A 14,684-nucleotide genomic window follows, 5' to 3' on the forward strand; every position below is an offset into this window, starting at 1 on the left:
CAAAGAAGATCAAACAAGAAGCTAAGTCCATTGTTTGAGGTTGTTGCATTAACATACCGATTTTTGCATCAACACAAAGTAAAACAACGTTGTGATGATTTAAATTCAAAGAGCTTTCAGTCATTTGAATGAGCTACTCATATATACAAAGTAAAATAACGCAGGCTAGTTTTAAGTTTAATTGGTGAAATGAGGAGACAATATTAATTTGGTTTAGACACTATTATAGTTAGAAGACTTTATGTGTAATGAGTTATGCTATGTATTAATCACTCAATTTCTAATGACCATTTGGTCTAATGGATGCATTTCGTCTTTCTTATCTTTTGAGTTGTTCTGCCGGATCGGTCGCTCAAGACCTTTGGTCTCTATCCGGACCCGATGAAAAAAATGGGATCACTTCTTATGGACTCGTTGAGAATGATTCTGATCTAGTTCATGGCCTATTAGAAGTAGAAGGCGCTCCGGCGGGATCCTCACGGATAGAAAAAGATTGCAGTCAGTTTTATAATGATCGAGTGACATTGCTTCTTCGGCCCGAACCAAGGAATCCCTTAGATATGATGCAAAATGGATCTTGTTCTATCGTTGATCAGAGATTTCTATCGAAGTAGGTCATGAGTTTGAATCTCATAACAACAGTCGATTAATAGAAGAAAAAAAAAATCACTCAATTTTTAATGTTAGACATTTAGACCCTATCTGAAGGATTGACTTATGCCACATTGGGGATTTTTATGTACTTTTTGTGGGGGACATTACTTCCCCCATTGAGGGTCTCTAACTCGAGAAATTATTTTGTCTAACCGATACACTGTCACGTGGTGTAACCAATCTAACGTGTCATAATATGGGTGAATGTTATTAATACTATACCCTACTAATTAATATAAATATATCGTCCAATAATACTCTTACACGTTGAATTAGTTACACTACGTAGTGGTGTATCGGTTACACCAAATAATTTTTCCTCTAACTCCCGCTTTTATTTCCTTGTTCTGATATTTTTTTAGAGGAAAAAATTTGTTATTTTAAATTTGATGGATGTGTTGAGTAATGCAAGTGGGAATTAATAAAGCTACCCCTTATAAATTATAGTATGTTGGTCTTTTGGCTCAAGTGGCATAAGGTTGGGTGAGGAAAGTGGTAGATTCTAGATTAATTTAGATCTTGTGAATATGTTAAAGAAAAAAAAACATTACTATTATACTATATAGCTAGATATGACTTATGTAAGCTATATACTTGTATTGATATAGCGCATCATCAAATGTTATTGGTCAATATTATTAGATTTAATGGCACCAACTTAATCATAAAAGAACCATTACCACTAGTGGGTTTAGATCGATCTACATCACTGCCCATTTCCCATAGTGGCATTAGGTTAAGCCTATTTGAAGAGGTCGCATATATTGCACCAAATTTGGTCGAAAAAGGGTCATCAGATGGGACATATTAGGAAAAAGCAATTCCCTCATTCCTTATCAACAGAAAAATATATAGAAGAATTATTAATTATATATCCAACACATTAATAAAGGACTAGAAAGAGTCAAAGTTTGTAGCAAGTCTTATCCATATGGTTTGAAAACAACCATAGCTTTAGTTAAACAACTGATATGTACTAAAGAGAATATGTTGTAATGGGAACTAAACTAAGACATTGGTTTTTACAATGTGCATGCATATGCAGAAAATCATGAAAAAGATCCCAAAATACGCTCCTTTTGATTTTTATTCTCTTGCTTTTGGTCTCCTATATACCTTTTTAATTATGCTGCTTGTATATGCATGCATAGCCACTAACTAGCTCAGTTTGCAGCCATTTGAGCTTTCTTTTCTCACTTCAGGTAAGCTCGATCGTAAAGTAGAGAGCCTCTCGAGTCTCGATGTTATTGCAAAATATTTTGATTGCCTACATCGCACGTACGTCTCTTGCTCGTCATGGCCTTCATCCATTTGGGGAATTGGTTGAAATCTGAGTCTACTATAGAGGCGGTTAATTAATTTATTTTCAATAAATAAAATACGACCCTATAATGACACATTATTTGATTCATATAAATAAATTTAACAAATCTAGCATTATGAGGAGAAAACATGTTACTGTTTTAAGTCTTCTATGAAAAGGATTTTTCTTTCCTTTTAGATTAATGAGAAAAATCAACTTAGCAATTTATAGAAACTTTCTGTTGAATTCTACCATATATAAATGGTATGAGAAATTTCAAAGGGGTCAACTAGTCCAAGCAAAACTTCCATATGTATATATCATATACATGTCATTCCTTAGGTAATAGAAGTTGGAAAACTAATGGACATGACATTGAATTTGACCCGATCTGGACTTTTCCATGAATTATTTAATTTCCCACATTAGCTGAAGTGATGCCTCATATATATAGATAGGGTTTGGGAGGAGAAAATTTTTTTGATTAGACTGATAACCAAATTTTTTTATCAGTACACTACTTTAAACCGACGTAATTCTTATTAGCTAGTATGGGATCAACACATCAAGATTAGTAGAGGATCTAAATCCCTACTTAATTAAGTACAATACTTTAATTGAATGCCAATTTTGCTTTGTGTGTACCGATAAAAAAATTTAAATAGAACATTATTCGTGTGTATTCATCTTTGATCAATATTGCTCAATATATAGTGTTTGATGGAGATTCGACCACTATTTGAAGAGATTTGGAGGCAATACTTGGTGATTATATTTTTGGACTCAAATATCTAAGGCTAAAATCTTTTATAGAAGCAAAAAATGGCTAGTTTCAAAAACTCTCCTGTTTCCCTATATCATTTATTGTAATTGAATTTAGAGACAAAAACGAAACACAAAAAAAGAGTTCAGAAATCAATTTCCTTTCCCAAACATGGCCCAAAAGAAAAATGGCCATTAAAGCTAAGGCCCAAAAGAAACAAACAAGTTTTATGCTCAGTGGGCTTTCCAATATTGCTGTCTTGAGAGTCAATCATGAAGAAAGTACGTTAAGCTTTTATTTTGTTTGTGAAATGTGTTATCTTTCTCAAACCAAAAAAAACAAAACTATCTTTTTCTTTTCCTTACCTATTCCTAATTTCCAATTTCCAATAGTTAGTAATAGATAGGACAAAAAACAATATATTTGGATATTTTCTTTTAAAACATGGAAAAGATTCGGCTATATTATAATATTTTCGAGTTTTCATATTTGAGTTTTTAATTTATAATATTTTTTAAGAATATGTGTATAATAAGTTCATTTTCTAAAAAATATATATATGTATTTTTTGTCCATTAAATGTGTATGAAAAACTAGAGAATTTTCAAGGATTCAATCATTTCCAATATTACGTGATTTTACTAACTAGATTGGTTTTCTATGCAAATCTAATGAAGCCATTTACTTCATTGGCAGAGTTTCATGAAGTAACCCAAGAGGCTTCCAACTAGCATGGCTACAATTTAAAATACTTTGAAAACTTAGATCCCCAAACAAAGGGAACGATGCATGACAGATTTAAATGACAGAACTTGTCAAGAGAATTTTTTATGACATTTTATGGTTAAAATTTTGGATAGGCAGATGATTATTATGTTAAGAAATTATTTGTGTTGTTGATAAAAAAAAAAAAAAAAAAAAGTACTTTAAGTAGAAGCCTAAAATGAGAAAGAAAGATAAGCTCAAGTTCACCCAACCCAAAACTTAAGTTCCAGGACAAAAATCCTACCGAACGCTCGGCGGTTCTTGCCGAGCACTCAACAGCAGTAGATCATGCAACCTGCATCGCAACCTCAACCCTCCATCTGCAACCTAAAACATGCATCTACAATTAAAATATGTCATTTGCATCCTAAAAATATGTATCTGCAATTTAAAATCTACAAATGTAGATGAAGGATGCATCTATATCCGTCGAGCTCTCGGCAAGAGTACCAAGTTCTCGGTGTGCCGATCCCTCGGCATCCTGCCGACACTCTGTATCTTGTTTCTGGCCTCCAGGCTCGTGCACGCTAATAGATTGGGCTTCAACTTAATTTTTTATTTAGGTGAAATTTTAGTTATGAACCTTGAATTTGTTGTCTTTACAATAATTTATTAAAAAAAAACAAATAGCTAGTGAGAAAGACGAAAACTGTTAACTATGAGGGCACCTGAGACAATACAAGCTTTTTTGTTTTTTTTTTGTTCTTGAAATTCAAGTAATTTTTATTTTGTTACAAAAGCTCTTAATTATGCAATATCTTCTCTATTTTTTAAAATCTAAGTCATATGAGTAAATACCAACCCAGGAGAAGACTTATAAAAAAAAAATTAAGAGAACAAGAATATGTGGTAACACCCAAAGAGAACATGAGACTAAGAGAGGAGAGAGGAAAAACAGAAAAAGGAAAGGAGACATTTGAAAATTTAAGAGCAGCTTTGTAATTTACAGCTAGAAATTCCATTGGCCATAAACCATAAAACTAATGAGTCTGTTTTAATTAATTAATGGTTTTGTTATCCCTAAATCATAGGGGTGGGTTCGGTACGGTTACCGAACCGAGAACCCCAAACCGTGTACCGACCGGACCCCCATCGGTTGGCCATTTTGGTTATCGAGACCGGTACCGGAATGTCGATAAACCAGCACTCGGCTGGACCGACATTCTCGGTCAGCTCGGCTCAAACGGGCATTGACCGACATGGTGGTGGGTTGAGAGGTGGTCTGATGAAAGGATCAAGAACATACCAGAATCGTGTTGAGTCGCCGCTGGGTTTGCCGGAAAACTGGCAGGGAAACTAGCGACCTTTTAATCTTCGATCTGCCACCTACGATAGTCGGATGAACAACCCAAATACACCGAAAGACTCAAGCCAACTAGAGGAGGCTCTGGGTACCAACCAAGAGTCACGATGACGCCAGAATCGCAGAGTTCGTCGAAGAAGACTACTGGCCTTGACTGGGTTTTGGGTTTTCAAAATCTTCTGGGTGATCAGAGGATAGGGGAAGAGAAAGGAGATAAGGGGAAGATTTTTGGGGTGGTCCTGTCACCACCCAAGGCCGGACGACGACAATTTCGCCGGTCAATGCTCGGTGTGAGTGAAGAGGGATAAGAGAGAAATGAGCATTGAGGGAGAGGAGGGAGAAATGAGAAAATTTTTTTTAAGCCATTAAGATTTGAGAGAGAAAGAAATGAGAATTAATTTCTGATTTTGGGGGTTTGGTGTTTGGTGTTTGGTGTTTGAAGTTTTTACTTTAAATAAATTTATATATATAATACATTTCTATACCCTAAAATACATTTCTATATAATTTATATAATATATTTCTATAGTTTATATAAAACATATAATTTATAAGTTATATGTTTTTTAATTTATATAATACATTTTTATATAAAACCTAATTAAAAATATCCTAAACTCTAATATTATATCATATCCTAAATCTTAGGGTATAGAATATAGTGATATACCATATTCTAATATTATACCATATTAACCATATCCTAAATATTTTTATAGTTATATACTTATATACCAACTATGAAAGTATGAATTATAGTCTTAGGGTATCAGATATAAGGTATATGATTTAAAATTTTTAAAACACACAATAGGGTTTAGAATTTAGTATATAGTTATATAGTATGTAGTCATATATGATATATTTATGGTTCAATTGAAATAATTATATTAATTATATAATATAATTGTATTATATAAATTAAAAAACATACAAATTATTAATCATAGGGTTTAGGGTATAGAAAGGGTTTAGGGTTTATAAATTTATATATATTTTATAAATTATAGAAATGTATATAAATGTATTATAGAAAGATATTTTAGGGTATAGAAAATTAGAAATGTATAAAATTGTATTATTTTAAATGAAATGTTATATATACTCGGTTTGGTTCGGTAAACCGACGATTCTAGGATCTGAGAATCGGAATCGAAACCAAACATACCAGTTCGGTTGGCAAACTGATATCTCGGTACGGTTATTCTTGACATCGATTAGGTCGGTTTTGAGTTTGATCTCGGTTTTTCGGTCAAACCAACCCAGCCCAACCAAATCAAGCTAGCTACTAATATTATGAGTTTTCTTAATTAATTGATTACGTCTACTAACTTAGAAAAAAAATATTCCTGAAAACTCTTAATGGATAAATTTCATTTTTGGTATATATAGTTTGTTGGAAATTATACTTAAGTATATGTAGTTTTAATTTTTATTTTATTTTAACCCCATAGTTTACATATGGTTGTAATTTTAAGACATGTTTACAATTTCGTTAATTTCACTGTTAAAAGTGGAACTTCGAGCAAACTACAGTTACTAAAGTGGAACTTCGAGCAAACTACAATTACCAAAGTAGAACTTTGAGCAAACTATAAGTACCAAAGTGGAACTGGACCAAACTGCAAGTATCAAAAGCGAAATTTGGCAACATCTGAGAAGACCAAATTCCCCTCGCTTTTACAGTGAAATTGACAAAATTGCAAGCATGTACTGAAATTGCAACATTTTGCAAACTACATGACCAATATCGGCAAAATTAAAAATACATGTATCAAAGTGGAACTTTGAGCAAACTAAAAGTACCAAGCAAAATTTGGCCAATTCCTATATGAAGACCACATTAGTTCTTATCACACACCCAAAACCATATTTTTTCAGCTTTACCCTTAGGCCCTGTTTGTTTCTAAAATGGAGTTTTTGGGAAACCAATTCCTATACATTTTCCAGGAAGAGAATGCAAGATTCTTATTTCTATTTTTGGTAATGCTAGGAAAGTAATTGAGAAATATATATATATATATATTTTTCCACCCCATGTTTGCTTTGTGTAGGAATATGAAACAAAAATTGTCCATTTTTCAATTATACCCATGTCTATTATATATATATATTAGATAAAGAAATGAAACACTAGAAAGAAAAATTCATAATTAATATGGGCACTTTGGTCTTGAAAATTCATAATTAATGATTTCTCATCTAAAAGGAAAAGCAACCCAAAATTTGCTTGAGGGTTTCACTTTCCCCATTTGGGCATCATTTTTTCATGAAGAATGAATTAGTTTTCAAATGTTACAGTTATAAAATGTGGAAATGAAATTGTTTTCCCATTCACAAGCCCAAAATTTGTGAACCAAATGAGCTCTTAACGAAAAAAAAAAAACTTTTATGGTGTGTTTGGATGGAGAAAAAAAACTTGGAATTTAAACAAAACTCAGCATTTAAGAAATTACATGCTCTAATTTCCTTGTTTGGGTCCATAAATATAGAATTTCGTAAATTCTATATGGAAAAAAACTTGGGATTTGAAGGCTGTAAATTCCACCTAAATTGGTGTCATTTTCAAAATTCCAATTTTTATAAAAAAAAAAAGTCGTGTCCACCCATCACCTTGCCAAATTAATTACAATACCACCACCACTACCACCATGTCGCCGCTACCACCACCACCACTGCCACCGCCACCGCCACCGCCACCTCTGCCGCCACCATCACCACTGCAACCACCGACACCACCTCCGCCGCCACCACCACCACCTTTGCCACCACTACGACCACCACCGCCGCCACCTTTGCCACCACCACTACGACCACCACCGTCGCCACCGTTACCACCACCACCACCGACACTGCCACTGCCAACATCACTACCACTACCCGCTGCCACCACCACCAACACCACCACAGCCGCCACTATTACCACTACCATCGCCGCCACTGTCACCACCACTGACACCGCCATCACCGACACTGACACCGCCGTTGCCGCCTCCATCACCAATGCCATCACCATTGCCGTTGCCGTCGCCACCACCTTCACTGCCAATGTCGCCGTTGCCACCACCTCCAATACCGCAATTTTTGCCATCACCATTTCTCCCCTCGCCCGTGGGCCATCACCCCTACTACCATCATCAACTTACCACAAACATCATTTTTATTGTTGCCACCATCACCATCACTCTTTTATAAAACTACTATAAATTTCGTATTTAAATTCCATTATGATTACATTTATCCAAACAAGAGAATTTACAAATTCTAGAATTTTAAATCACGTCATTTTTAATTCCGTCATTTGTGAATTCCTTAGTAGTTTCAAATTACTTCATCCAAACGCACCATTAGGGAACTTCAAAGGATCTGAGCCCTTGTCCACCTTGTCGTTGCATCCTCAGTGATCACTGGTAGCCTCACCCACCTTACTATCAACGCCTTTGCTCCCATCTCTATTCCTCTCTCTCTGGTTTGCCTAATTTTTTTTAAAACATAGTTTCACGATGTGGCATTTACCTATTGGTTGGAGTATATGCTTAAAATGGAGCTTCCCACACCAAATCTTCATCCTTGTAAACCTAAGAAGTAAGAACCCTATCTTCTCCCATTTTATCCTTCATCTACATGTTTTTGGTGCCTCCTTGATCATCTTCTCATTGAAGAGTGAATGACGAGTAGAGTCGATAAAGTTGAGTGATCATTGCTTTGAGACTCGATGGATGAGAGTTTTTATAATCGCATAAACTCATTTTATCACTTTCAATTCAGGTATTTTCAATCAATTGAATGTGTTTCCTAAGCTTTCTTTTAAGCCCAGTAACAAAAATTCTTTTCAAACTAGAAATAGATTGAATAGTGGAAATGTTAGATGTTCGTGGGTTATCGAGCGCTCGAGCACCGCATTCCAACCAAGGCCATGCTGTGATAGCTCCTCATTAATTAAATAACGCCCCACATCTCAATCTTCTCTCTCAATCTTCAATTATGTATTTCTTTCGTCTCTCCCTCTCTGTCACGATTTCTTTGCTCTTGGTCGTGCTTCGTCGCCTCGTCGCTTACTCTTCTAGATCAATTTTCTGCCAAAATCAACCAAATTTGAACCCATTTCTCAGTGAGCTGATCAAGGTAAGTAGGAACTCCAAGTTGTAAGTGGGGGTTATTCTAGAAAATAGCCAACCGACGATGTCAGACTGACCGACTAACCTTATCGGTTTACGAGTTAGATTGGCCGATGCCCACTCCTATTAGATAACATACCTTTGAGAAGGGTCAAATGGCCTTTGAGAATCCTTGTTTCGTATTATTGGTCAGACTACTTAAGGAATGTAAAGATTTCCCCTATCTAGTTTCTTGAGAAAAACTTCCATTAACAGACTAACATGAATATGGCTAATTTGGTATCCCTACTTAATAACATGATGTCACATATGCTTTTATATTTCATCACATAAAATTTTCTTCAATTTTAATTTTAAGATCAAACATATCTCATGAATGCTAAGTCAGCTCTTATTCTTGTTATAGGTAAGTTTTTTCCAGTGTCCTTTATATAATTTTCTTTGCCTCCAAACAATTGAATATTCTCATGAATCAATTCAATATTTATTTCAAGATAAGTGTATTACCCACATGTAATATACTTGTTATTGATATAGTATCTTAATATTTTGTTTTGGTAACTAGTGTCTTAGGATTTTAAAATAAAGAGTCCATTAATTATAAGGTACTAACAAAATAAAATATTAACCAAAACCACTCAATCTATGTTTATTAACTTGCGGACACTATCTACCAGCCCAAAAAATAATATGCGGACACCTTCTAAAAGAAACGCATCACAACAAAATCAACTACACAAACAGCCCAAAACTGATCTTCTTCTTTTCTTTGCCAAATCGATCTCTTTCTTTAACTTTACCAAATCGACAATTGTTCATCTTCACTCACAAGCATCGTTCTGCAACTGCAAGCTTGCAACTCCAAAAAAACTGCAGTTTCAGTTCACAAACTGCTTTCAGTTCACTTTGCAGTTTCAGAAACTGCAGTTTCACTTGTAGTTAGTAATTGCAACTGCAAGCCTGCAGCTCCAATAAACTGCAGTTTCACTTACACTGCAACTGCAAGCTTGCAACTCAAATAAACTGCAGTTTCAGTTCATTTGCAGTTTCTGAAACTGCAGTTGCAACTCAAATAAACTGCAGTTTCTGAAACTGCAACTGCAAGTCCGCAACTTCAATAAACTGCAGTTTCAACTCTAATAAATTGCAGTTTCTGCAGTTTCAGTTCACTTACAGTTCCAGAAACTGCAGTTTCAGTTCACAAACTGCAGAAAGTTCACTTGTAATTCCAGATCTGCAGTTTCAGTTCACTATAAACTGCAGTTTTTTATGCAGTTCCATAAACTGCCGAAAACTGCAGTTTCAGAAATTGAACTAAACAAAAAAATCAAGAACCTAAACATAAATCGACGAAAGGGCTCGTGCAGATCTTGCACTCCTTGTTGTAATCAGCGCGCGTCAAGCCGACGTAGGGGTTGTCGCCGAGGCACGACTCGCTGATCAGGAAGTATGAACTCTCGATCTTGCGATGTCGTCCAGATCGAGCTCTTTTCTCTCTCTCTTCGCGACTTCTCAGACTTCTTTTTCTCTCGGATTGGAAAACCAGCTAGCTTATAACCACAGCTGTATGGAAAACCAGCTACCTTAAACTTTGCGCTCAATCAACTTCGTCGGAGATCGATGAAGAAGATGGATGAGTTTGGGTGTGGCTGTGGCTGTGGTTGAGTTTGGATGTGAGTGTGTGTGTGTGTGAATGCAAGTTTGTGTGAGCTATAGTCTGAATAGAGTGTAAATGCGGGTACAATAATGATACCAACTCAAAGTGACCTGATTGTTAATAAAATTAACCTGATTGTTATATATTAACAATAATGGTATTAGAAGTTAAAAACCATAGCGATGTAGTAATGAGTAATTATTTCTAAAATAAATGTATTAATAATTGATTTTACTATTTTTAAAAGTTTAAATATTATTATTGCATCACTATACGTACTCCTACTGTCGCACCAAATACGGAACAAACATAACAGAAGTCTCCCTCCTAAAAATCCAGAATCCCGCGAGACGACAACCACTTTACTCTCTCTTTCTCTCAGAGTCTCCCCATGGCTAGCACTTAGCAGAGTCTCACTAAACGACGACGACGTTCACGTCGTAATCTCCGAGCAACGCCGCGATTTCATGGCCGCCGATGCCGTCGAGTCCGACCTGGACCTCGCCTTCCACCTTCAACTCCAGGAAGCCCTCGCCGCCTCTCTCGCTCTCCAACCCTCCTCCTCTGCATCCTCTTCCTTCGTCCAAACCCCCCAAAACGACACCGTCCCAACCGTCGCCTCCCTCCACTCCGAAGCGCTCGCGAGGATGGAACAGGAAATGAAGGACCGCGTGCAAAGCGAGATTGAAACGAGGAGGGCGAAGGAGGATCTCATCCGTCAGATTCACGATCAGAACGTCGCGAGGGAGATCATGAGAATTCCCGAGGATGAGTGGGAGGAGTCCGGCGACTTCTTCGCTAAACCCTTGGACGGCGAAGGCTCCTCGTCGTCGCAGTCGGAGAAGAAGAAGAGTGTGGAGACTGAGAGCGTGTTCAGGCTCTATTTCAAGGGGTTGATGAGCGAGGAAAAGGTCGGCGGCGATGAGATAGTGGTGGTGGCTGGGATCGGGGTTGCGCTATGCGACTCCAGGGATAATTTGGTATTCGAGGTTAGGAAGCCACTGATTGGGAACGGGATTAGCACGAGTTGTGCTCAATTGAAGGCGTTGATCGAAGGCCTCACTGTTGCTCTCTCTTTGGAGTTGATGCGCATCAACTTCTTCTGCGATAGCTATCACATTTTTCAGTTTGTGAGTTGCTCTGTACTTGCTTTTTTTTCTTTTCTTTTTTTCGGGGATATTAATGAAAATAGTTAAGAGTGGATTTCGGGAATTGAATTGATTATTTGCTTTGTTCTCGGAATTGTATGTGGGTTTTACAGTCAATATTGCTCCATTTAGGAACAAAAAGGAAATGTAATTTTTCAGATATACTTGATGAAAATCGACAAAGCAATTCACTCTGAAGAATTTACCAAGAAATTTTAGTTGGGTTTTCTCAGCATTTGCTTAATTAGCCTGTCATCTTATATTTGGTTATGGTTGAAACTGACAATTAGATAAACTCTTTTGAAGTATGTCAGAATAATTGAATTTATTATTAAAATAATGTATGCAATGTTGCAGAATTTGTGTTGATCACATGAATATTGGAGAAATTTTTCAGTATGTTTCTTGAAGTTGTATTTTACATACATGTGCAGGTTAGGGGGAGATGGCCGGCAAAGCAGCGCAAGATAGCAAAGCTGGTCAATCAGGTTAAGAGCCTTCAAAGTAAATTTACACAATGTAACGCGAGGCTTGTGCCCCGAAATGATATGAAGTTTGCATTTAAACTTGCAAGAGATGCAATACAGTCTCAGTCTCAGTCCAAACAGCCTGCACAATCTACCACTTGCAAGAATGTGACCGAGAATTGTGTGATTTGTTTGGAAGATACTGATGTTAGTCGGATGTTTTCTGTTGATGGCTGCCTGCACCGATATTGCTTCTCTTGTATGAAGCAGCATGTGGAGGTGAAGTTGCTCCATGTGACAGTTCCTAGATGCCCTCATGAAGGCTGTAAGTCTGAACTTAGTGTTGACAGTTGTGCGAAATTCTTGACACCTAAACATGTGGAGACTATGCGCCAACGCATAAAGGAAGCTTCAATTCCTGCAACAGAGAGAGTTTATTGCCCATATCCAAGGTGCTCCGCTTTAATGATAAAAAGTGAGCTCTTAGAGCAAAGTAATAAAACCTTGTTGGCTATGGAACAATCAGGACTTAGGAGATGCATGAAATGTAACTTACTTTTTTGCATCAACTGTAAAGTCCCTTGGCACAGAAACATGACATGCTCTGATTACAAAAGGTTGAATCCTTATCCCCAAGAAGAAGATACAAAGCTAAAGTTTCTAGCCTCAAAAAATCTGTGGCGCCAGTGTGTGAAGTGCAACCATATGATTGAACTTGCTGAAGGTTGCTTCCACATGACTTGCAGGTATTTAGTCCCCATCTTTTCGAATTGACCACCCCTCTTACAATAAGTTTTTCAAAAAGTATTTATGTAAAAAATATGTGTGGGAAGAAGATTTGTTTAAAAGATTACAATTTACCTCAATCTTTGGGCGGTTCTACGCACTGTTGATGCCCTAACTTGAAAGGAAAAGGCCATATTTCTGGCTATAAACACGGCTGAAAGAATCATTAACTAGTGGCTTGTTGCCCAAGTAATTTCAGATTGTTTAGCATCATAGTTTGTGCATCTGGGCTTTTGTAACTGTATCTATGTCTTTTGCAGATGCACGTATGAGTTTTGCTATAAATGTGGAGCTGAGTGGAAAGAGAAAAAGCCAACATGTTCATGCCCACTTTGGGATGAGGGTCATATTTGGCATGATGAAGATGAGGAAGATGATTTTGGTGAAGAAGATGATTTTGGTGAAGAAGATGAGGAAGATGATTTCGACTCTGACTCAGATTATGACCTTCTGTAACATCCCCTCTCCAAAGAGTCCCCTCTAATTTCTCTGACTGGAAAATATTCAGTGACATTATTGTTTATAAATCATATGTTTGTGTAAATTATCAAACAGCTGTCTCTTTGTTTTGGTTCTCAACCGCTTGCTCACGAGGTTTTCCATCTCTTAATCATGAAACATGACATTATAATTATTGAACTCATATACAAGTATAACGTCTTCAAGAGAATGTGCACATGATGGCTATGGTGGAGGCACAACAACAAATAAATATATTTTATATATATATTTCTGCATGTGCTGCAGATTTTATTCTTATTTGTGTGTGTGTGAATCTGCATTTTTATCAATATGATTTGTGCTAATTGCAATGGAAAGCTGTTGTAGATCAAGTTTGCAAGTGGCTGTATCTCTGTCATTCTTATGCTTTTATTGCTTTTGCAGACGTGGGCATGAGATTTTATGTGACTGTGGAGCTGAGTGGAAAGACAAAATTCAAACATGTGCATGCCCACTCTCAGATGAGGATGATATAGAATTTGAGGAGGAAGAAGAAGGTGATGGTGATGGTGAAGATGCTGATGAGGATGAAGATGATGATTACAGTGATGAGGATGAAGATGACGATGATGATTACGGTGATGAGGATGAAGATGACGATGATGATGAGGATGAGGAGGAGTATGAGGGGGTTCAGGGGGAGGACGAGGAGGGGGTTCAGGAGGAGGAGGATGAGGTTCAGGGGGAGGACGAGGAGGAGGTTCAGGGGGAGAAGAATATCTTGCCTGATGAGGATGATAGAGATTTTGATGAAGAATATGAGGAATGTGAAGAGGAGGAGGAGGAGTATTATGACTCTGACTCATATTATTAGGTAATGTAAGATCCCCACCCCAAAGAATTTCCTGACTGAATATTCAAAAGCGTTTATGATCATATATATACAGTTGTAGAAAGCATCAAACTGTCTCTTTCTTTTTGTTCTCAACTGCTTGCACAACAGGTTTTCCGTTTGACCCGTCTTATGCGTTCATATATTTCATTCATCTTAATATGTTGAGGAGAGAGGGGAAAGCTGAAAAGAAGATGAGAAAGAGAAAAGAAGTGAGAGATCTCAGAGAGGAAGAGGAAGAATACATAAAATAGTTTTAATTTAAATATTAAAAGGCTAAAAGCCATTTATATTTTAAATGTTTTTTTCTATTTTCTTTTGTTTCTTATCTTTCGTAACTTTGATGTCTCATCCTTTCACTCATATCTTTCATGTTTCTCTCTTTAA

General features: G+C 36.6%; 1 protein-coding gene across 1 annotated transcript; it reads left to right on the top strand.

Moving 5' to 3' along the window:
* The first annotated feature begins 10,882 nt into the window (after window positions 1–10,882).
* On the top strand, window positions 10,883–14,684 carry LOC147298747 (uncharacterized). The gene is made up of 4 exons (XM_086248155.1): window positions 10,883–11,693; window positions 12,146–12,924; window positions 13,225–13,416; window positions 13,850–14,684. The coding sequence occupies exons 1-4, from the start codon at window positions 11,031–11,033 to the stop codon at window positions 14,277–14,279; spliced, it is 2,064 nt and encodes a 687-aa protein (XP_086104281.1). The 5' UTR covers window positions 10,883–11,030; the 3' UTR covers window positions 14,280–14,684.

The sequence above is a fragment of the Dryas octopetala genome, chromosome 1 (assembly GCF_963921425.1).
Source record: "Dryas octopetala chromosome 1, drDryOcto1.1, whole genome shotgun sequence".
In the NCBI taxonomy this organism is placed as follows: Eukaryota; Viridiplantae; Streptophyta; class Magnoliopsida; order Rosales; family Rosaceae; genus Dryas; species Dryas octopetala.

Coding starts and splice junctions, on each gene's coding strand:
- LOC147298747 (XM_086248155.1), top strand. CDS start 11,031: ATGGCCGCCGATGCCGTCGAGTCCGACCTGGACCTCGCCTTCCACCTT. Junction 11,694..12,145: donor GCTATCACATTTTTCAGTTT/GTGAGTTGCTCT, acceptor ATACATGTGCAG/GTTAGGGGGAGATGGCCGGC. Junction 13,417..13,849: donor GACTCAGATTATGACCTTCT/GTAACATCCCCT, acceptor TTGCTTTTGCAG/ACGTGGGCATGAGATTTTAT.